The sequence below is a fragment of the Caloenas nicobarica genome, chromosome 8 (genome assembly GCF_036013445.1).
Source record: "Caloenas nicobarica isolate bCalNic1 chromosome 8, bCalNic1.hap1, whole genome shotgun sequence".
NCBI lineage: Eukaryota > Metazoa > Chordata > Aves > Columbiformes > Columbidae > Caloenas > Caloenas nicobarica.
In genome coordinates, this window is record NC_088252.1 from 16,960,410 (window position 1) to 16,984,071 (window position 23,662).

Below are 23,662 nucleotides of genomic sequence, written 5' to 3' on the forward strand. Positions count from 1 at the left end.
TGGTTTGCCTTTTAGTGGCATACTGAAGTTAGAAAAATCAATTTAATTTAAGATTTTATGGATCAAGTATGAGAATGTGTCTACCTGTGTCTTTTAATGGAGAATTTTTCTATTACCTTGTCAGGTGATGGCTAAAAGTGTTCTCAATTTAATACTGCAGTGAACTAGTACAACTGTACAGCGGGCTTTATGGGGGGATGTGGTGCTGGTAACTGGCTGACATGCTTTAAACAGAAACAAGTGGAGGTTTGCAGGCAGGAGATCTGTCCTCAGCACACTGTGGGGGTACAGTAGTGAACAGCATAGGAACAGGTAACCACAGACTCGTTACAAATATTGAAACAATTGAAAGCTTCCAAGTTCAAACGCATTGAGTTGTTCACAGTCAAGCTGAACAAGTACAAATGATTTAGCTAGTAAAAACACAAATATTACTTTGGTGGGAGACTGCATTCCATATTTTTATAGCATTACTGCAGTCCTGACAAGTCAGCACTGTCCTTGTCCCACTGATATATATTTTAAAAAAATATTTCAGTGCAGCCATGTTCTAAGCCACTTCTGTGAAAGTATTTTGTTTGTTTCCTTTCTACTCAGACATGACATGAAGATCATTTATTTTTAGCATCTTTAAAAATTATCCATTTTATTTCTCCCTTTTTTTTAATAAATCATTTTTCTCACTGAGAGAAAAATGTTAGTTTATTTAAAAATCAGGATTACGAAAAGTGTATCAAATTCCATGTTTACTACTCCAAAAGGTAATTCAATTTTTTCTCTCTAGGGTCTGGTTATATGCTAGCAAAATTCTTAACAAAACTAAAGTCAACTCTGGAAAAATTCAGCTTGAATTAGCTGCTACTGAAGTCACACAAACTCTTAGGTGAACTGGGCTGCTTTGCCTTTTAAGAATGGTAAAGCCTAGCTCTCCTGCTAAAGTCAGTGCAAAAAAATACATGGTCAAAAGCAGCAGAAAAATAATACTTGAGTGTTGCCAAACTCTGTGACCGTGTCTCTCCTTTTATAGTCTCAAAGTTTAGTTATTTTATTTTAAATCTTTAACTGCCTGTGTTACATCTTCCAGCAAATCCAGATGATGACAAAAATACAGCTTTAACATTTCTGTTTGTGTTTTTCACCCTTTTTCTCTTTCCTTATGGCTCTCTGGGAGATACTGGTAAGTGATGCTCTGCTGCTGGAGATCACGTGTCATGTGAAAACACTCGGTTCTGCCCAGGCACGCGAACTTTCTTGCTTTGTGCTGGAGAGTCTTTTCTTTGGAAGGGGTTTGAGTCCAAAGAGCCGGCAAGCAGCGACTCGGTACTTCTTGGACATGATGTTGTAGAGGATGGGGTTGATGGCTGCGCTAAGGTAGAAGAGGACAAAGGACACCAAGTTGCAGTACTGGCTGATCACTGCGATCTCCAGGGATCCGACTTCAAATGATTTGGAAAATAAATATCGTCCTACGTGAAAAGGCAACCAGCAGAGTATGAAAGCAAATACCACCACAACTAAAATAAAAACAGCAGAAGAAATTGTGTTAAGTATGAGTATTAAAATACAGGCAATTATAATTCTATTTCTTTAACAAATCAATCATAAAGTGTGAAAATACATCCTGTAAGTTTTCAGTTTCGTGTCTCTCACTACATTCTCTGGGAGTATAAATTAGCAATACTTAATGCACATTGATCATATCTAAACAGGCTGCCTGTAGACTGCACGACTATCGGAGGTACTTCTGAACTACAAAACATATGTTTTTGTAAATACAGAATTAAATAATCAGGATGCTGACAAAAAATAATCATTTGCAGTGTTTAACAAAAGCAAATTATATATAATGTGATAGACTTAACACTGTGGTCCATAATGAAGAATGGAATTGCTGGGAAGCAAAATTGTTGAAGGCAAAGGCCCAAAAATATAACAAACCAGTGTAGAGCATGTATGTCAAGGTAAGAACAGACAGCAGTGCATCCCTCCAGACTGTCCATTTTTTGGAATGTGAGTTATTCCAAGAAGAGTAAAACTAAATATGTAACTGCATAATTATAGTTATATCTTTGTATCATTGCAGTATCACTATGGTTGCATTTAGATATAAATATGACATATGCAGAATAATAGAAACATGTGTATCTTTGAACACTGGCTCATTTGAATTTCCACCCTAGAGAAAGGGAAACTTTTTATTTCCTGTGTGCTATTGACCTTTATTTTTCATATTGCTTTGTGTGTACCTATTAATACAGCAGAAAGAGAAAAAACAAGAAAACTCAAGCAGGGGTTTTTGACATTCTAATTTTTACCAGTTAACTTGTTCTCTTGTATTAGCAACCCTGCTTGCTCATGTCAAGTCACAGCAGATATAAAATTAAAAGAGCTAAGGGGGGTGACTACAGGCACCTTTCCCCAAAAATCTTTCTGAACGAGCATTCCCGTTTGAATAAGTACTTATGTAGGACTTGTGGTGGACTCTAAAGTACAGAGCTGAGATTCAGATCATCTGTTTTCCAGCTCTGCATCTTCTTGAGCCAACCACTTCCACATTTTCCTCAGTATCTTCACCTACAAAATTCAGATACTGTTTCCTTAGCTCATAGCTATGCTCTAGAGTTTAATCCACGTAATGAATATTACCGTAATTACCACTATGAATAGAATTTTAAGCATAGTCAATATATTCACATGTGGGCATGCATACCCCTAGTCAGGCTTTCAACAATTTGATCTTCGGGCATGCAGAATCGCATGGATTTCAATAGAAACAGAACACGATAGCTCCTTTGTAAGTCAGGCTATACATTTAGGTGTTTAATTATGGACCTAGAAGTATAACCTTTCTCTACAATTTAAAAGAAGTGTTGATGCTAATCCCATTTACTTGATGTTCCATGACTTGCTAAAGTCTTACAATGTGCCTTCTAAATTTTAAGCAGAACATTAAAACCAAGGAGAGCAGACTGCACTGAGCATCTGCTGGTACAGAGCCCTTAGTAACTGCTTTTCTTTCCAGCCTTCCATCAGACATCAGACTTTTATCATTTAGAGAATATTGGCTCTCTGTCAGAGGACACTCTTGCCACTGTCTTGCTGTTCTCGGACCTTGTAAAAGAAAAAAAAAAAAAAAGGGCTTCTCAAATATTGTAGTGCTTGTGGCACTACTCCAGGACAGAAATAAACAGTTAGTATTTCAAAATTCTTTGTAGTTAAGTGCACAGAAATATAAATATTGTAGTAATATATGCTAGCAATTTATTTATTATAAGTAGACATTCATAATCCTGAAACACTAGAAGTGTAAATGATGAATTACTTCCAAGGTCACGCTTACCAGACTGAAGTAATTCTACTGATCATAAAATGTAGCTGAAAGGGCATGAAGAATGCTGCAGGTCTTATTAATCTTCCTGCTATTGCATAGTAATAAAGCAGGACATGAACAAAAAATCAGTTAGGCTCCCATTTAATAATTAAGGAACTTAGGACACGCTGCCACCTCTTCATCTAGCTCATTAGCCCATCACTTGAACCTGGCTGAAACGAGCACAGCAGAGCTGCTGCCCATGAAACATTCTCCATGCAGAGCATCTCATCCCCACCAAAATCCATGGGATGACTTGCACTGCGGAGGACTTTTTGCTTGAAGAAAACTCTGCAGCAGCAGGAGGATTCTGCAGTTTTCAGACACTAAACTGCAGAACAACTTTTTGGTTTTGTGCATCAAACTCCCACCACATGCACTGACTTAGTATGTTAAAATTTGTGCTTCTGCATGCCAATAATATCTGTTGTTTAAACCATTCAGCAATGTAAATATACAAAGTTAGGAACGACAATGTCTGTCGTCTGGATCCTGTTTTCTTAAAGTCAGTGGGAATTTACAGGATCACAGACCTCAAAGGAGACACAGTGCTCCCTGTTCAGCACATGCTGGTGTTTTACTCATATAAAAATGCAGATTAAGTTTCATAAGCTTAAAGAGCCATCCTAGTAAATAACTCAAATTTGATAAAACCTTCACAGTCTTTTCATGTGAAACTGAAAACTAAGTGCACATCACATCCTGCAGCTCAACTTCATGGTTTGAGAAGGGGTTAGTTTTGTTTAAAAGTCAAATAAACTATCCTCCTGTAAATAACATCGGTATCCACAACCAAAGAGCAAAAATGTTCAAAAAATCTCCAGGGCACTAGCTAATGGTAACTGTAGCATTTGCCCTTGTCAGTGGTTGTTGTTAACATTTGTTTAACTGTTTGAGAGTCCCCAGCTCAAATCAGTTAGAAATAAGTCTAACGAAGGGGGAGAATTATTCTATTAACACATTGAGGTGCAGCCCTTTGTATGAAACATGTTCAATAAATGCTTTCCTTTAGATGGAACTATAGGGAACTACTAGAACTCTCTCAGTCTTTCTCACACACGCAAACATGCATATCCTTTGGAAAAACAGAGCAAGAAGAGTCGTACCTAACATTTTCACAGTTTGCTTGTTGTTCTTATCCCTGATGACAGCATTTGGACCGATGTTCTTTCTCTTTCTCCTCCAGAGCTTCCTCCCAATGAGGCTGTACAGCACGGTCAGGCAAAACACGGGCAGGAAAAAGAAGATGCTGGAGGTCCAGACCATGATGGTGAGGAGCCCCGAGCGGATGGCATACTCCGTGGCTCGGCACTCGTTGGTGCTCAGGGGGTTAGTGCCATTCTCATGCTCGACCCCCACCAGGACAAAGATGGGTCCGGCACTAATGAAGGAGACAGCCCAGAGGAAGAGGATGACCAGCTTGACCTTCCCCTTGGTGATGATCACTTTAGCTCGGAGGGGGAAGCAGATGGCGACGTACCGCTCCACGCTGAGGGCAGTGATGTTGAGGATGGTGGAGTAGGTGCAGCTCTCGCTGATGAACTGGAAGAGCTTGCAGAGGAGGTCCCCAAAGTTCCAGGGCCGGTATTGCCAGAGGCGGAAGAGGTCCAGGGGCATGCAGAGGAAGATGAGAAGGTCGGAAAAGGCCATGCTGGACAGGTAAAAGTTGGTGGTGGTCCTCATGTCCCGGAACCGCGACACCACCAGCATGGTCATGAGGTTGCCGATGATCCCGATGACGAAGAGGAGGACGCAGGCGACAGTGATGCCGGTGAGCACGGGCGCGGGGAAAAGGTGCAGCGGGGGCTCGGCGCCCGTCCGGTTCTCCGCGCCGCGGCCGCCCGCGCTCCCCTCCCGCATCCTGCCGCCGCGGGCTGCGCATCACCGCCCGGCGCGCCCGCGGAGCCGCCCCCGCGCAGCCCGGCCAGGGCCTCCGCTGTGCTGCTCGGGCAGGTGCGGAGGGCGGGGAGGGACGAGCCGGCCCCGCTCCGCCTCTCTCCGGGCGCTGCTGCTCCCCCCGGCCCCGGGGAGGGCTGGCGCTCGCCGGCGCGTCACAGGAGACGTGGGCGCGCTGGCTCCGCGGGTGCGGAGCGGTCCCGCGCCCTCCCGCGCTGCCCTGAGGTTCTGCTGTGGATCCGGAGCCGCAGGGATGAAGAACTAGCTCAGCCCCGCAGCGCAAACCCCCGGCGGCTGCCAAATCCGCACCAGCATCAGCTTTTAAACTTTCTTCGCAAGTCCCCCGCTTCAGGAGGTTTCGCCCCCGGCGTTGCTGACCCGCAGGCAGCGGCGGGCAGGCGCTCCCTGCCTGTCCCCAGCCCGGGTTTGGCTGCCCGCACCGCTCCTGCCGGCGCGGGTGTGCTGGGCAGGTGCGGTTCCCACTTGTCGCTGTTGCAAAGGGCGGTTGTGCTGTCTGAACAGCGGCAACTTCCTTTTCTTGGTAGTTGCAGCGCGTTTTCTCTGTGCAGAACAAATCGGTGATGTGCAGGGATGCGCAGCCCCACGGGGTACATGGGAACGTAACGATGGGTGCAGAAACACAGGGAGAGCTGCAATCGCTGTTTCCTCGTGTCGTACCTTTGCTCTGCCCTTGGATCTTGGCAGGAGCCCGGTAAGGCTCCAGTTGAGTGAAGCTGCAGTAATCACCCTCTTCTATATGATTTACCTACAATTAAATTTTGATTGAGCATGTTTCTGCGGTCCTACGCTCTGCCCTTCACAGACACATATATCTGTGTGTTTCCCCAGCTGCAGACTCCTACATAGTGCTACAGGATAATGTTGTACCTGAGAAGAAATAAGGTGGAAGCAGCACAAGGTGAGATGAGGGACAGTAAAGTGACCCCCAGCACACCAGGAAAGGGGGGTATCTCTCCTTCTTTCCAACTTGTCCCTGCAGAGTGGGTGTGCTACAGCACAACCATTTTTCACTCTCGTTTTTCTACCTAGAGGGGCTGCATCCCTTCCCTTGTGTGCCATCTTTCAGGTAGCAACCAGTGCTCTGAATCCATGTTAGCATCTAGCTTAATTCATCTGAGGTACAGTTTTATGCTGTTTTTTCAGAGTGCATTCACATACATGCATACACCATCTGCTAGCACTGCTATTTCATAGCTGCAGAGCTTAAACGATAGAGCACAAGCGGGTTGTGACACGACACCGTGTGACTCTGCCTGCACCTCTGAATGTGCCTCTTTTCTATAAGTTACTTTCTGTAATAATGCAAGCATAAGCCTTAGTGCTTTGTCTGTATCCTAATTTGGATGATACATTTTTACAGTTTCTTTGGAATCCCTATTTATCATTCCCACTCTTGAACTGTGAGACAGTTTTGTAGCAAGTTACTCAACAGTTGCTAAATTTTATGGAGGATGGCTACACATTAATTGCAGTTGAAAAGAAGAAAGAGCCTAACGTGCTTCCCACTTTGTTTATCTAACTGCCTATATAATTGTTTTTTATGTTTCTGAAGAAAAATGATGAGCTGTATGCCACCAATGTGCAGTTATTTCATTTTAGAATTTTGTGTCCAATCTAATTTAAATGACATTGCATTATATTATGGAGGAGCTGGTGACTGCTTCTTTATTTAGGCTGCCAAATGCTTTGTGTTATTATAAAGAATTATTTGACTCTTCCCCCTGGCCCGGCGATGAATTCTCAGACCAGTGGCATTAGCTCCAGGATGTTGATATTTGACAGAAAAATGGCCTGAAGCTATAAATGTGACTTTTCTGTGTAGAGAGCATCCTTCATTCTCATGAAATTCTTCCAGGTTTTGCTGAGCTGTATCTTGTCATAAATGATCATTTCCCTCTCCCCAGGGAGATAAAAGCTTTCTTTCATTTTTTTTTTCCAGAAAAAAAGGGTATTCCTTATTAAAATAATACTTGAACTCAAGTGTGTGCAGCAAAACCAAGTAGCCAAAAGTGAGGTATCACCAGATTTATATACTCTGGACAGCTTGAGCTTGTAATGCAGCAAATTAACACTGAAATAATTGAGAGTCTGATATCATGAGCCACTTGGATCAGAAATGGCAGTTGTGCTTTGAATCCAGGAACATTGAACCTCTTCTTATTTAAAGGGCGTCATGAGTCAAGGGCTTCTCTGGCTGCTTTTTCTTCATCGGGTCAGGGCCAGAAAACGAGTCAGCTGAGAGAGGGGAAAAGCAGCTCCATTTTCCTGGTTCTTTCTGATTTCTTTGGCAATTGCAAGCCAAGTTTTGATGGGATATAAAGAACTGACATCCCACAAACTTGCATGATAATTAATTCCTGCCTCTGCTTTGCATATGCTGCCTTAACAACTGCAGAAAAGGTTGAAGCAATTGATGTTATTGGGATGAGAGAAATTGAGAAAAAGAGGCAGAAGTTAAGTCCTTTTTATTCAGAGTTTTGTCCACTAACTGGGGGTATGAACAAACCAGATATTTTAAAAATATTTTTTAAAAATCCCACATTATAATGGACATTTAGCTTTCGTGGAGCTCCTAAAATATTTGTGCTTCTCTTCAGTAGCTTTAAAGCTGTGTTGAGCACTGGAGGTAAGGTAGAAGAGGGTTTCTGTTTATGGAGTTTTGAAATCTCTCTCCTATGTTCCATTCTTTCCATGCTCATCCAAGAAAGTTTTAATTCTTGTTTATATCATTGTTTGTTGTCATGGAAATATCTGAAGGCTTTGAAATAGAATGGTTATGGTTTTACTGTGGAGAGATGAAGAAAGTGGAAAACAGGCTTCGGGGGAGAGATCTCCCCTTGAAAAATGATGCATCTCCAACAATTTGCAGAAAAGCAAATTCAGTTTCTTGATTATATCCAGGGGCAGAAGATGTTTTGCCTTTTCTTATAAATGTATTTTAAGAACAGAAGGTAGCATCTGGTGTGTGCTTTCAAAGGTTACGGTTTAGCAACTATCATCAGCAAGCAGCGCTGATGAAATAGTGGTAATCCAACTTAATGACATCAAACCCAGAATGTGTTCAAATGACTTACAGTTGCTTATATGGCAGTAAATGCCTGCAAGCAGACTTCAAAACAGTGCTAGTTTATTAATTAGCAAAGCTGTGCTCAGTTCGTTGTGCCGCCAGGTCACACTCTGGGCATTAATGTCCCTTTGTTAGACTTGTTCACCAAGTGGAGAGAGAACGTGGTTCATCAGTCACAGGTATGTTTACTCTGGGTTATAAGTACACAGTGTTAATTAGATAATTTCTAGCATGAGAGTAATAGGAGAAGTATCCTGCATTTTTGATATATATATCATTGGACATTCTCTCTAAAGATCTCTAGGGTTTGACTCAAAGCTCTCCTGGCTTTGGAGGGAGATGCTCACCTGACTTACCTATGTTTATTAATATTCATGATGCCTTGAGCTCTGTTAGTGCCAGAACATGCAGGGTGGGATTGCATAGTTAATTATCCCAATTTGTACTTTCTCATTGATACTTCTGTCTCATGTTAAATGGGGAGTGATAACTTGGCTCAATTCACTAGCAAATATCTGCAGTTAATCCACTTTGTCTTTGCCCAGTAGTTATATGGGCTAAATACCCATGACTTGATAGAAATTGAGAATAATATGAGCCAAAGAATTCACACTCAGACAAATTTTTAAGTGTCTTGAGGACAAATTTGTGCCTTGGATTCTATTGCGTTTAAACTGCCAGTTTCTGAAAGGCAGTTTGAGCAGCTTTGGATTCTCTAATGTTTGTTAATGCTATGAGTGGTACATATGTGATGTGTTCAGTGCAAAAGTGTTATGTGTATCAAAGACAAGGACTGTGATTTATATTAACTCTGGTAGAACAGCCCATAGAAATGGGGAGCTGCTTAAACTTAAAGGTTTCTGCCATAAGCTGCAGTGTCTCACTCACCACGAGCAGTTTGACAGCATCTCTGTCATGACTCAGTGTCCTAACTCAATGTGACCTCCAAAACTTTCAGAAGAAATTAATGAAAATATCTGTATAGGTTTGGGTTATCTGTGGAAGCACAGTGGTCAGGCAGTTAACTGTGGCACCCTGCTAATCAGAGGGAAAGGAATTATTTTTTTAATGTGACATAGTGTGCAATTTCAGTCTGTTAATGCAAATGAAAACAGAAAAGTAATGGAGAACCGAATGTTGGATAATTCTGGTGAAAATTTCTATAAACTTCCCTGTAACTCTATGTGGAAAAAGCCCCCAACCTGTGAAAAATGGATCAGACCCAACAATATCCTAATCTACCTCCCATTTCTTCTACTGAATGGCACAAGGTGCCTTGGAGGGATGAATGAGATCTTGTCTCTGTGCTTGTTCATGTTTTATTGATCACCACATTCAGTCTTTTCTTAGACCCTGATATTTACATGTAATCTGAAAACTAAAATTATGAGTCTCAAAATCTCAGTAACTGAATCAGGCTTTTAACTGTTTGCATAGAGTACAGCAAATGCATCCTTCATCCTGCCTGGGCGGTGAATACTGCTGCAATACAAACAATAATAATTACATTTATTAATACCAGAGAGAGGCAAAAAATAAAAGTCTGTTTCCATGAAGTAATGAAAGGTAAAATAAAAGTCAGTTAGCTGGCCTGTCCTTTCCCATGGAAACACCAGAAAAAGAGAGAGCCCTCTGCTGAAATAAAAGCAGTCTCTCTGAATGGAGTAATTTATTTTTAAAATCTGCGGGCATCCTTGCAATCTGGGGCTGTGGTCAGGGGGGCTGCTCCTCCCTGGTGATGGTGTACTGGTTCCAGTGGGGCTCGGTGTGCACAGGGAGAGCTGCACACACAGATCTACTCGTCTGATTACCAAGGGTTGAGGAATGCCCATCTATTCCAAATAAAGCCTAACACAAACACCAGGCGAAATGTATTTAGATTATGAGTCCATTAGAGAGGCAAGCATCCTTTTTTTAATCACGTAGATGTGCAGTGTGTGGAACAGCGATGTGGGGGTCTGCCAGAGCCCAGTACAGTGAGAATAATATTGGGAACTGGTAAGAGAAGGCGATGTCAAAAGGAACACAGAGAGGTGAAACGGCCCATGGCAGTGGCTGAGGTGGGGGCAATTTTCCTGGGGGTTTGTCCCCCAGGGCCTATCCCACTGTGGCACCAGCTACAGCTCCTCTCTGCAGGTGCAGGATGGAACCAGCCCCTCTCCTGTCTCCGCGCTGGGGGCAGCATAGATGGTGCCTTCCTGCCCTGTGGAGTTTCCAGGGTCTGCTTGAGTTTCTTCCTTTTTTTCTGGTGGGACAATTTTGAAAGTGGAGTGGATAGACCAAACTACCCCCTGTGTGCTCTCGAGGAAGCGACTGCATTTGTTTTCAGCGTTAGGGGAGCTCCAGTTTACTGCTGCTTTACAACATCTGTGTAAATGGTCTTCTAATACAGTTTGGTAATGGATAAGAATTAGATATTTCCATACTAAATAGATTTCCCAATGCTTAAGTAATTGCCAAAGCCCTGGAATATGAGAAGGACCTCAAAGGCAGTGCTCAGGGTTTTGGTCATGAGAGCATTTTCAGTGTTTTTCTTCAGTGTACTGCTTCCAGATGCTGTTCACCAACTAGGGTCTGGAAGTCCATTCTATGGCGTTGTACGATATGGCATTGCTCACTCGTTTGAATGACGTCCTTTGTGTTGCAACCATTTGTGGCATTTAATGGATTATAACTGATACCAACCAATGTCAGAGAAATTATTTCCAACTGGGTTGTCATTATAGAAGCCATAGGATTACACCAATAATCACTGCAAGATGAAATAACTATTTACTAAAAATGTTTTATATAAAAGGTAGAAAAATTACAATATTCACATGTTACCACAGCCTCCATCCACAAACAAAAATTTGCTACATTCGCCTTTCAACGTAAAGTGAGATGAAAAGTATGATTCAGGGTGCAAATGTACAAACAGAAGTCGCTATATCTTTCCATTCATCTTCAAGCGTGTCCTGTCAGATATTGCTTGATAGTTTCTCTCCAAGACAGTATCTGGCAAGCATGCCTTTGGATTATTCAGAAATGAAATAGGATCATTTGGTGTGATCCCTGCTGAGATATGCTCTGCGTGCAGAGACCAAGAGTACGTACATTTAGAGAAAAAAGGAAGATAATGCCAGGGAGCATTCCTCAAGCAACAGCTGGCATGGTGCTATATATTGAGAGCTGAGGAGAGAACTCGGAGAAAAAAATATCAGCGTGTAATAGACAGTTTGTCTTAACATCAGCAGCAAATTTCCGGAGTCCCCCACAGTTTCCTTCCATTCCTTTCTAGCAGCCACGACTCCTATGTTACATGAACTGGTCCTTAGTCCTAAGGGAGGATTTCTGACTCTAAACTGCCACCAGTAAATCTGAAATACTTTTCCACAGTTCAGATAAAATTTCTTTCAAATAAGCTCCTGAAATAACATTTCTAAACACAAAAGATTAAATTTTCAGTATTGCTAAAAACCACCTCAAACCTGATAACATGGGTCAATCCTGTGCTGAGATCAAGAAGCCCAGTCCATTTGCAATGAGAACTTACAAAGCCAATTTCTCCAATGCAGCAGACATCCAGATACGTAGGGAATGGCTTTGTTCTCTCTAGCCTTTTCTGGCAGGCAGAAAATTTCTGAATTAAATACTGAAATCAGAAAGAAAACTGTAGACATATTTTCTGTTCTCTGTTGAAACAGCTGATTTGAGAATGAGGCAAACCCAAGTGTTCCAGTAAATGATGACAAATTTCACGTATTTGATTACCACTGAAAACAGCATATGTGATGCTATGTTAGAACAGCAGACAAAAGTTAAAACTCATCATTTTAGGCTTACGGCAGTGTGTTTCTTTGCCCCAACCTGTCCAAAGGAGGCTATTCCTGAATTTTTTTTCTTGCTGCTCAAACACAGGTATTTAAGTGAAGCAAAGAACCTCCTTTTCTGAATGACGAAATAAATGCAGGGACTCGTGTCTATTCATTTCCTCTTGTTGGCAGAGTAGTAAGATGAATGATGTGTGTTTACTCATTAGGCCCATATTCAAGGTCTGTACAGTGGTTAATTACCAGAATGTGGAGGTGAATGTGAGGGTACCCACAGCAATCTTAGCGTGTTGAAAAATAGACAAGCAGATTCTCTCCTGGAGTCATTCTTTTGATGTAAAGTAACATTTACAGAACAATTGTCGTCCTTCCCTTCCAATTTTTTTTTCCACTTTCACCATCTTTTCCCTACTGTTTACTCTGAACCTGGTCAAAATGCATTCATGGTGCAAACTGGTACCACTCCACTGACAATGCCGCCGATGTGCTGATTAATGCTACCTGATTTATGCTGTGGATCCAACCCACACAGCTTACACTTGCAAATCTCTTTATCTCTTTTTTCCTTTTTTTTTTTCCACTATAAAATAGTTCTACTCATAGAGTTAAAAAATACAGTGGCCATGGTTTAAAAAAAAAAAAGTTATGAAAATTTGCCACCCATTCTAAAAATGAAAATAAAAACAGCATTACCCAAATTGCAGTTCTTGTTTTAGCATGGATAGTTGTAAGTTTTCCTTAAAATATTAGTCATCGGGGTGTGTTATTCCGTATTACATCCTACCAAATACAGGCCAGTACAAATAAACATGGAAGAACCATGTCATGCTTAATTTGTGGATATGTCTAATAGAATTCAGTATTTACAGAGAAACACCTTTTTTCTGGATCAAGTACTTGCTGTCAACAAGTGTAATGGCAACTACATCACCGAAGCTATTGGAAACCTGGTGAGATCTTTGCAGCACAGCAATTAGGTAAATAGGCACTGTCATAATGTGCTGATCAAAATACTGATTGATTTCAAAACCTCTTCTGTGCCATTTCAGCAGCTGTTTTGATGTACAACAGCCTGATTAAGACAAGCTAATGTGTTTACTCAAGCCATGATCCTGAAAAATGCTTAAGCACGTATTTAATTTCAAGCATGTAAATACTCTGATTTGGTCAGACTGTTCATGTGCTTAAAATTAATTAGGTGCTTAAGTGCTTTGTTAGATGAGATGAAGATGTGCAGTTTGAGTTTCTGATGGCCTTTCACTCTTGCACAACTCAGATTCAAACAAAAACTTCCGGAGTAATTCCACGGGCATCAGGGAAGCAGGACTTGCAAAGGCTCCTTACAGGAGCTGAGATATCCAAGACTGGGTCCCAGTGGAGGCCACAAATAGAATCTGATCTCCAGTCCCAGCCTCAAGCAACCGGACCTGCAGCATCCTCCATCACGCCTGCCGTGGCTGAGCTGGTGTGGAACATCTCTGCAGCGGTGGTGGCGAGGTCTAACCTGCCTGCGGTTCTTGGCCAAAGGGATCATCTGTGGCAGGTGACATCCTTGCATGTCCCCAGCCCGGCTGGGCAGCGAGCTGCGGTGCTCGTGCCCGCACAAAGTGTCACCATTGGCAGCGGCTGCTGCTCCTTCCCGGCTGCTGGGAGAGTATTCGGTACGGTCAGACCTCAAGCTGAGTGAGCTGAGAAAGGGGAGCCTGGTATTGTTGGTATCGCTACAGTGTTTGCTTATTATCCCCTGTTTTATAGAATTTTAAGCTGGTCCTGACCGGGAAAATTGGCTCCTTTGGAGCATGGTTTCCATCTTTTAAGCAATCATAAAGGCTCCAAAAAAACTTGCTTCTTTGTCCATGTCAACTATGTCACCATTACTGACGGAGACGAAAATCCTGTCCTCTCTTTTCAGCTGAAACACGCCACCTTGGTAGATGGAGTAAAGTCCATATTCTGCCTTTTTAGACCAGCAGCTCGTTCTTGCACTTTTCATGAGCAAAATGGGCTCTGGGTAATTAGTCAGTTTGTAAACATATTGGACAAGCTGTTTGGGGTTCCTGATTTGTGCCAACAAATCTGAATCCTCGTTCTCGTTTTCACGGAAACGAAAATAAGTTTGTGAGTAGATGTAATAAAAGCCTGTTTGGGGTATCACTAACTCGCCATTTCTCAGCTCCACATTGTAAAGGAAAGAGTGGCCTTTCCTTGACGATTCCCAGTTGTTTATTTTTTGCCCATTCCCTCTCCTGGGTGAGGAATCTACTGGAGAAAAGAAGAGAGAAAATGTTAAATTAAAAGCCAGTTAGTGAAGCCAGGTGTCTGCTAGTCAGGGAGCCTGGTTTTTAACAACAAAGTAATGAAACCTGCTCTTCCCAGTGGCTATTAGGTCCATTCTCAAAACACTTTGAAGGTCCAGAAGTAAGCTGTTCACATGAACTATTTTTAATTTTTGTGCTCCCAAATAACAGAAAAATCATCACGTTGTTCCCTAGTAACAACGTTAAAATATCTATTTGTGTCTGATAGCCTCCAGAGCTGTAGAAACCCTACCAAGCCTTTCACTAATATGGCCTGAATGTCAAGTCTCTCCTGTCTCTGTCTCACATTTCTAATGGGTCTGTCACCATAGCAGCTGGGACTCGCACAACTAACAAAAGGAAACCGAAGGAAAGAGGAAAATTTAACATTAAGAAGAAGGATATTAACTTTTTTTTCCCCTAATGAAGGTTCCAGAAGAAACGTTAGAGAGGTACCCACAGGGGACAGGCTTCTCCCTGTTCTGCGAGAATTGGCTGCAAAAAAGGTTGTCTGGGGCAAGACGACTTTTTCATTATTTGTTTCTTACTATTAACTCAACGCATGTACTAAAAAGTGTATGTAAGCACCAGGCTAGCAACCAGAGAGTAATTTCTGTGATCTTCAACTGTTTTTAAAGGTTTTTCCTTACTGCGTGGGGACAGGGAATTCTTCCTGTTGCTGTTGCCCGTCAGATGTGCCGCGATCCTGTTGATGGGACCACGCGGCTGCTGCCCATCGGTCTGCGACAGTGTCAGCGCTCTGTCAGCTGAGGGGAGATGAGAAAAGGAACCTCACGTTAGGAGGGAGAATATTAGCAAGCACTTCTGTCCCGTTCCACCTGATTTTAAGGCATAGGTATGTCATTTTTTTTAATTGACTAACTCAGACTGAATGCTATATATTGGCTACTAAGGCTCACATTTCTCTTGTTCTCCTTGACGTGTCTTTATATGTCTCTTTTTCTCCTCCCTCCCGCCCCAAAGTTACCAACAGACACTTTAAAATAACTCACACTACCAAATTTTTGCATTCGTGATCAGTATCTTTTATGGTTAAGTATTCATAATCTTTACTCTGAATTTCCACTTGGAGGTTGTAATGCTTTTGTTCTACGTGTTTAGAGCTGTATGAGCACCAGCAGAGCTATTCCTGAACTGATCTACACCTAGAGCAGTTCAGTGCTGCTTGTTCCCAGCAGAGTGGATTGTTTAAACGTCCCTGTAAGACTGTGAGACCGAGGTACAAAAGCTGAGTCCTCTGCATCCACCCTGGTTACCTTGTTCTACCCACTTGACCATATTTCTGGCTCCTGAAAATGTGCCTTGTAGTAATAAGTAATCATTTTTCAACGACTTGCTGCCAGTACAAGATCTTAGTCAGTGTCTTCTGCACTTCTAAAAAATTCCTCGAGTCACTACACATCAGGTGCCACAGATAATAAAATTATTATAATACCGTTGACTGCAGATATGTTTTCCTCGTAGCTTCTCGACATCATCTGCCAACGAACACAGAGAAAATGAATTAGTTTGTCAGCAGAAACTAATAGGTGCAGGAAAAAGACACTTTTCTCAACCTCACGATCAAAGGGTATTCTGGATTTGATCAACAAGCAAATAAAAAGAAATCCTATTCATTTGTTATGATAAAATATTTCTGTGCTAAGGTCTTTTATGTAATGAAATACATGGGAAAACTTTTTCAAGAGAGCTCAGCCATCTGGGCTTTTAGTGTGTTGGAAAATCTGACCCTCATGCTTTTCTCAAATAAGAGGAGATACAGTGTACAAGCATCAGCTTCAATTTGCAAATACTTGGCAGTGTGCACTTCTGTGGGATCTTAGCTCTGAGAAATTAAATTTCATTTTCATACCTCTATCTGTCTAAGCTCTTAAGCCAGCATATTTTACTTTGTGCATTTACCTTCCTTGTGACTGCTTGCTGATTCCTGAAATGAACTAGTTTGGTTACCGACCATGGTGCAGCTGCAGCAAGCTGATGGGTTGAGATGATTTACCTGGGTGACAAACATGGGCCCTGTATTGCCACTTACTGATGGGTTCTGACCTGCCACATTTCTATTTATCTATCTGTCCATCCATCCGTCTATCCTTTATCATTATTAACATTATTATCGTTAATTATTATTTCTGGCATCCAGGCTATCTTTTTTTTTAAGCAACCAGGGAGCTAGTAGTTACATTAGATGTGTAAATGTCCACTAAATAAAAATGTGTTTTCTTTATGCAGAAGTTCGGGGACTTTACTGGCAGAACTTCCACCAAAGGAACCAAGACCTCAGAATACAAATAGAGGATCTGTTTTGGGCTCCAAGATTTGCCAGGTAAGTTTCAATCAGAAGTGGTTTTTTATGGATGAGCTTTTTTATGTGCTGGAGATTTTTTAAATCATTGCAGAAGATTTTAGCCTTTCTGATTTTGCAGCCAGGCTTATTTTCTTTTCTGTGGCCAAAATTATTTGTATTGTAAGTCATGCAGTAGACGGTGTTCTCTGAATGCTGAGCTGGGAAGGTGCTGTGCCCGATGCTGTGTGCTTGCTCATTCTTTCCTCCCCTAATATGAATCCATTACACAGCTCATGGCTAGAGCATTCCTCGGGCACCTTTTTACCTCTCCCCGTGTTACATTTCGTCTCATCTTCTCATACCACTTTCCCTGTATTTCCAAAGAGGGAGTGATGCTTCTGCCAGCACTATAATCTCTATGATCAGGTAGAAAACAAACTCAAGTCAAGCACTCCTACACTGAGATAAGCCAACCTGTCACTGAAATTAGCTTAGTCAAAACTGATTGCCTTATTATTTCCTGAGTCTAGTGAAACCACTGTCATGGGTTTTTTTCCTTCAGCACAAGCACTCTGCAGCTGAAGCTGTGGCTTGGCTATTGCTTTGCAAAAAAACAACCTGAGACCTTCCCTTTATTCTGCTATTAGGATTCTTCAAATTGTAATATCATCAAGCTGCACTGTTCAGCACGTTGGTTCCCAAATACCTTTTTAATTAACTTTCCCAGGTGCCACTTTACTTGCCAGCAGGGGTCAGCCGCTCTGTCTTCGCTTTCAATTAGATCCAAGTTTTGGATGAAATTTCCCATTTCCTCCCCGGTGAGACAAGCGATGCTGCTCTTGGAGTACGTGTCCCGGAGCTGCAGTGGAAGGGAAAGCCAGGAATTTTCAATTGTGGTGTGCTTGCAGATGTTCAGCTGTGGTATGTCACTAAATTCAGTATGCTTAGGAACATTCTTACTTTCCCTTAAAACATTTGCCTGTATAGTACAAGTTATGACTATAGAGACAGCATGCGTAATTCATACTGATTTTACATATTTATTTAATGAAGACAGCATACCCAATATGCAAAAAATGTATTTACATTATGTCCACGGACATAAATTTGATATCCAGCACTCAACTAAAGAAGCTTTGTGAAAATTCAATGCCCAAATCACTAATGATGTGAATTCTTTAGTTTCTCTAGTTCTGTGTGTTAAAAATATTTCTTTTGCACAAGGGATTTTTCTTCACAAATTACTGAGGTTGAAAACAAATACCAGACCTAAAAATATCTTCCATTCTGTCTTTTCAGCCAATGCTACTTATAATCCAGGCTTCTGCTGTTATATATCCATACCATACCCATCCCGTATGCAGCTTGGTGTCTCTCCATAACTCTATTTGACTTAGTAGTCCAGAACAAGGTCCAGACACCAGACATGACATTTGAGTCCAAACAAAATTATAATGCTGAATGCTTGTGACATGGCCCTATATGTCTATATAGATGTCTATACCCTCTAGTCACAGAGAAAGCACATTTTCTTTTGATAAAGGGAGTTTGAAGAGAATGGCAGAACTGCTGGCTCCCAGGGAACTTGGCTGGGAGAGTTTATACCATAGCAGAAAGCTCTTCCCAAGGGCAAGGCAACACACACAACTCCAGCTGGCGCTGTTGGTTAATACAAGAGCACATAACCTGTGCCGTTGGTTAATATAAGAGCACATAACCTGCTCTGCCTCCAGTCCATGCCAGCAGAGATCAGCTCTTGTTTTCTTTGAACGCTGTTGCTGCTGCATCAGCTCTCATGTAAAGACTGGCAAGGTCGCTTGTGCCAGCAAAGCACTGCAGGAACTTGGCAGAAAGAGCAATCAGCACTAAACATGCCAAGCATTCAGATGGACTTCTTGTAACATTTAAATGCCACTCTTCTTATGTTAAAGAAGATTGGTTTGGTTTGCTAAACAGATACATTTATTCTACAAGTACCAGTTTCAGCTGTCCTTGAGGCTGGGGTATTAAAAGCAACAAATTGAGTCACCTCCTCCTTCAAACTCCTTGCTTTTCCTGCCTGTTAGAAAACAAAGGCTTTTAGGGAGAGATTTCATGCGTCAGGATTAGGAGAATTCACCCACATTACCCTGGCAAGTCCCACCTTTAGTTCGCAGCAGCAGACCTGATTGAGTTTTATCTACGACTTTAAAGGATTCTATACTTTTTGTGGGCATCAAAGTGAAACAGGGCCACCACTATGAGTGTTTATGAAGGTTTCTGTGTCTTTGCTGAGGAGTATGGTGATATTCTTAAATCAGGTTTCTTGTTTCAAGAACTCACTTAAAGTGATTACAGTTATGTGCTTATTAAGGTAAGAATACAGTTAAAACTAAGGGCTCTGACAGATTTAACTATACGAGCTTCTATAACAAAGTAGTTCGATGAGTTTTAAAAATAAATATGTGAGCAGATGAGATATTATTTTTTTCCCTTACCAGATCTGCTACAGCTCACCTCTGAGCTTTGCCCTCCAATCTGGAAGCAAACAGAAATCAGAAGTATTTTGAAATCCTGAGGGAATGCAACCTTGTCTCAGCACCATATGGTACTGAAGAATTGGTATTTCTGCTTTATGGGTAGAGAAAGCAAGGCATCCGTGTGTTGTAAGACTTACTCAAATGAGGCTTATCTGTAGCATTGAAATCTTTGAGGGCCCAAGTCCTGCAGGAGCCCTATCTTGTAAACCTTCTCTCCTATTCTAGGAGTAGTACACGGGCTATGTTTTTGCCACAGAAGGAAGTCTGAGGATATTTTCCTTGCAGCCCTGTATCCTGGAGCATAATGAACTTTATTGTGCTTGTGTCTCAGCACTTCCTCTCATGGCAAAACTGTTAAACAAATGGTCATATTTGTAACCCTACTCATATTACTACAGCTGTAGAGAGACAAACTGCTAATTATACATCATTCTTTTCGTGAAGATATTTACCTGCAGTCTGTGAAGCCATAATAATTTGGTAAAGGTGTAGAAAAGCAGATATTGTGAAAAACAAAGAGAAGAAAGATGGGTGGACGAAAACCCCAGTTTATCTTTTGAGATTTATTCCAAATGCACCATGTGGATGTGGGGTAGCAGACTGTTTCTAGATAAGCTTTTTCCTTGTTTATTGTGTACCAGATAGCACATGCAAGAATCTGTGTTAAGGTACCCCCTCCAGGGCCAGCAACCTTACTTTGTAGCCCAGCAGAATTTCAGTGTGGGCAGATTTATAGCTTTTCACACCAAATACAGGCTCTTTACGCTTCAAAAACAGTGAGTTGTATTTTGGGCAAGTATCACTAGATGTGGTTGTGTCCTAGGTGTACATATTTGAATAGAAGGCAGGGAAAGATAAGTGTGGTTACTAATTACTTACATTGGCAAGCTTGTTAGCAAAGGACTCTGAACTGTATGCATGAAGAGACGAGAATGCATTTATATATTTTTCTTCATTGTCAGTATTATGTAACCCAAGTTCATAAAATTAACACATCTCTCTGACTCCACCATTATACCAAATATGGGACAACCACAGCTATGAACTTAGCAGGAAAATCTGTTTGATAAATTTCCAAAGTATGAGCATTGGCTCATATTGTAGAATACTGTATACCCTTTAGCATTCGCTTCAGAGACTTCCACATCTCAGATGACTCCACCTACTAAATTTGATGTGGAATAAATGCAAAGGTAACATAATATTTTATAATTATGCGATATTTTCTGAAGTTGTGCAACCACAGTATACTTAACCTGCAGTTAGGTTTACCTTTGTGCCAGGGAGAGCAACATACTGGTACAACTTACAGCAGGATTGTAAATTTCGTGCAAGACACTCAGGTAAACCCTGAGTCCTAACCAGGACATTAAAGAAAAGCAGGACCACACACATAAAGGCTCATTGGACTATCAACGAACTGTGATTTTCTTGGAATGCAAATCATCTTTTGCAGGAGGAGGAAGGAGTTAAGCAGCAGGCTTATGAAGAGTGGCTGCAAGGAGCCCAAAGAATCTAGACTACACAATGGGTATTTTACAATCATTCTGAGGAATTCAGTGGTGTTTGCTGTCTGGGTGAAGTTCCTTTGGGATTAGTCACTGTCTTAAAACTAGGTATTTTCCTAGAGGAGGCATTTAAAAGGCACCTCAGTTTTGTCTGCCTTTTTCCCCTGTTGTCTACACGAATATCCAGTTGACAGAGGCTGAAGCTGTAGTCAGGGCCCCGGGCGCTACTAACGTGCTGATGAGGCACCGCGATGTGATGAGACTGCTAGTTTGGCGCTCTAATGAAAAGAACATTTGCTACTTCTCTGCAAAAAAAACCCCCTATAACTTAAAAAAAAAAAAAGGCAAAAACTTTTAAATTGTTCTTGCCTGAAGAGATTCTCTTGCGTGCACACGCACGGCCCAAGGCGAGCCCAGACAAAGGACCAGGCTCACGGCGAAGCTCTTTGTCTGGAGAGGGCTCCGCTCTCCTGCACAAACACTTCAACTCCCTGCAGCTCCGCCCGTATCGCCGACAGTCGCTCTCTGCACAGAGCAAGGGTTCCATCTGTCCATCCTTTTCTTGGCCAAAACAAAGGGAGAGAAAGCGAGAGAGCGGGGTCCCCCCGGCTGCCCGCCCCCACCAACCTGTTTGAGCTCGTTGGTGAAGTAGAGGAAGGTGACGGCCACGCAGACGGACTGCAGGAGCACGGCGGCGACCAGCACGGCCCCGCAGGTCTGCCCGGGGCTGGGACCGGCCGCGGGCAGCATCATGGCCGGGCACGGCTGGTCCCCAGGCAGCGCTGCGCTCCGCGCAGGGGAGGCGGCTCCCGCCGGCGGTGGAGCGGGCCGGGCCGGGCTCGGGGCTCACCCGCCGCTGTCCCGCGGCGGAGTGCGGCCTCCGGCAGCCCGCCCGCTGCACACCCCGCTCCGCTCCCCGCCTCCCCGCCGGCCCCGGCCCCGCGCTGGCGGGCGGGACGCCGCATCCCCCCGCCCCGTCCTGCCCCGGCCCGCCGAGCCGCTTTGCAGCTCCTGCCTGCACCCCCCGAAGTGTGGGGGGATAATTTCCCAGCCGTCAGGTTTCGCAACATTTCTGAGCGCCGTGGTGGAAATCGGACTTTCAAAAAGGCATTGTGCGCGCGTTTCCTGACTCCAGGCTGGGTTGTCTTTTTCTGTAGCTCCCGTAGCAACTCCGGTAGCATGGCAGAAACGTGCCGTGAGCTCCAGCCCAGTGCTGCCATTGCAACCCCTCCGCTACCACTGCTTCTCCCCCCATGCTTCATGTCACAGAACATCAACATCAGGTCTGTGGGAACAGACGTCTTAGCAGGATCCGTTACGGCTGGACAAAGGGTGATGGTTTTAAACTAAACGAGGTGAGATTCATTCTAGACAGGAGGAAGAAACTTTTTACAATGATGGTGGTGAAACGCTGGCCCAGGTTGCTCAAAGAGGTGGTGGATGCCCCATCCCTGGAGACATTCGAGGCCAGGCTGGACTGGGCTCTGAGCAACTTGATCTGGTTGAAGGTGTCCTGGCTCACTGCAGGGGTTTGGACTAGATGAGTTTTGAAGGTCCCTTCCAACCCAAACTATTCTGTGATTCTACATTTCGCTCTTTCTTTATCTGAAGTCACTTTGGGGGTTGTTTGGTTAGTTTTCAAACCTCTAAGACTCCTTCTTGCGAACTGTTCTCCAAACTTGTTGAGCCCAGATAGAAGTTTTCCGAAAGCGTGTGCATGATTTAGGATGTGTCCATTGACTTTCACTGGGGTTTTGATAGCATCATCTCACACAGACTGCGGATTATAAGCAACTTCATCATTATTTGCAGATGCTTTAAAAACCAGCAGAGGTAGCACTGGTAAGGTCTGCTGACAGTGCAGTCATGGAAAATGGGGATTTCAAATCCAGGTGCAGAGACTTGAGTTAGTTCACTTCCACGCTGTTGCTGCAGGGTTGTATGAAATTTTGGCCCCTGTCCACCATCCATAACCTGAGCACCACGATGCAGGTGAGAGATCTCAGTGCAATTACAGGGCAAAATTAAAACAAAGGTCTCTTCAACTCTCCTGACTATTGAAAAGATCTTGAGATGAAGTAACTGCATTTTATTCAACTATTTACAGGAAAATTAATTGTTTTTTCTTCCATCATAATGTAGAAAAATGATCCTTGAATCTCTGTTTAACGTGGCAGCAGGCAGCTTATTTGTCTGGCTCTTTGCAGCATTCAATCTGTTTGCCAAAGCAGTCCAGATTTGTGTAATTCCAACACGTGTCAGATGGGGAGGATTAACATTTTCTTGAAAGTGAGCTAATGATCTCCTCCTATGACTTCTGAGCAAAATAAATGTGACATTTTGGGCGTCTTCTGCTTTACAGCATCCAGACCCCATTCTGAGCAGAGACTCCTGTTCACTTATACTTAATGCAAAGTAGCTCTTTGCATCAGCTTCAGAACAGAAGTTTCTTATAGTCTTTAGCACATGCATGAAAAAAAATCTTACCAAAAAAAAAAAAAATCTGTCTCCTACTTTGTTTATCAGGGTTCATGAATTCGTAAGAAAGAAATTCCATCTGAGGGAGCTGTGTGAAGAGTCAATTAAAAGGTGGTAAACTAATATGGAGGAAGATTCCTGCCTGCTAAGAGAGTTTGTACAAATTTTCATTCCAAATGTTCAGGGAGATTCTATCTCATTTCAAGGAAACAAAACTTCTTCCAGTGTTTCCTTTAAAAAAGAATAGAAACAAAAGTGAAAGGAAGCCCAGGGCACTACAAAGCACTCTTCTGGTTGTTGACAAGAAGTTGGTATTTATTTAGGAGTTGGTATTTATTCAGTGTTTTTCCAGCCTCATCATGGGTTTTTCCCCAGCCTATGACTTGTAA

The 23,662-nt window shown here is 42.6% G+C and overlaps 2 protein-coding genes across 3 annotated transcripts; both read right to left on the bottom strand.

Moving 5' to 3' along the window:
• Window positions 1-1,209: 1,209 nt before the first annotated feature.
• Window positions 1,210-5,230, bottom strand: GHSR (growth hormone secretagogue receptor). The gene is made up of 2 exons (XM_065640324.1): window positions 4,477-5,230; window positions 1,210-1,514 (listed from the first exon to the last, which is right to left on the bottom strand). Exons 1-2 carry the CDS (start codon window positions 5,228-5,230, stop codon window positions 1,210-1,212), a joined length of 1,059 nt encoding a protein of 352 aa, XP_065496396.1.
• Window positions 5,231-10,957: 5,727 nt separating this feature from the next.
• Window positions 10,958-21,730, bottom strand: TNFSF10 (TNF superfamily member 10). 2 transcript variants are annotated; one of them, XM_065639991.1, is made up of 5 exons: window positions 21,423-21,730; window positions 17,475-17,627; window positions 15,920-15,962; window positions 15,114-15,230; window positions 10,958-14,425 (listed from the first exon to the last, which is right to left on the bottom strand). In XM_065639991.1, exons 1-5 carry the CDS (start codon window positions 21,546-21,548, stop codon window positions 13,980-13,982), a joined length of 885 nt encoding a protein of 294 aa, XP_065496063.1. In that variant the 5' UTR covers window positions 21,549-21,730; the 3' UTR covers window positions 10,958-13,979. The 2 variants fall into 2 exon arrangements, with proteins under 2 accessions (XP_065496063.1, XP_065496062.1); XM_065639990.1 differs by having other exon boundaries at window positions 10,958-14,428.
• Window positions 21,731-23,662: the final 1,932 nt, after the last annotated feature.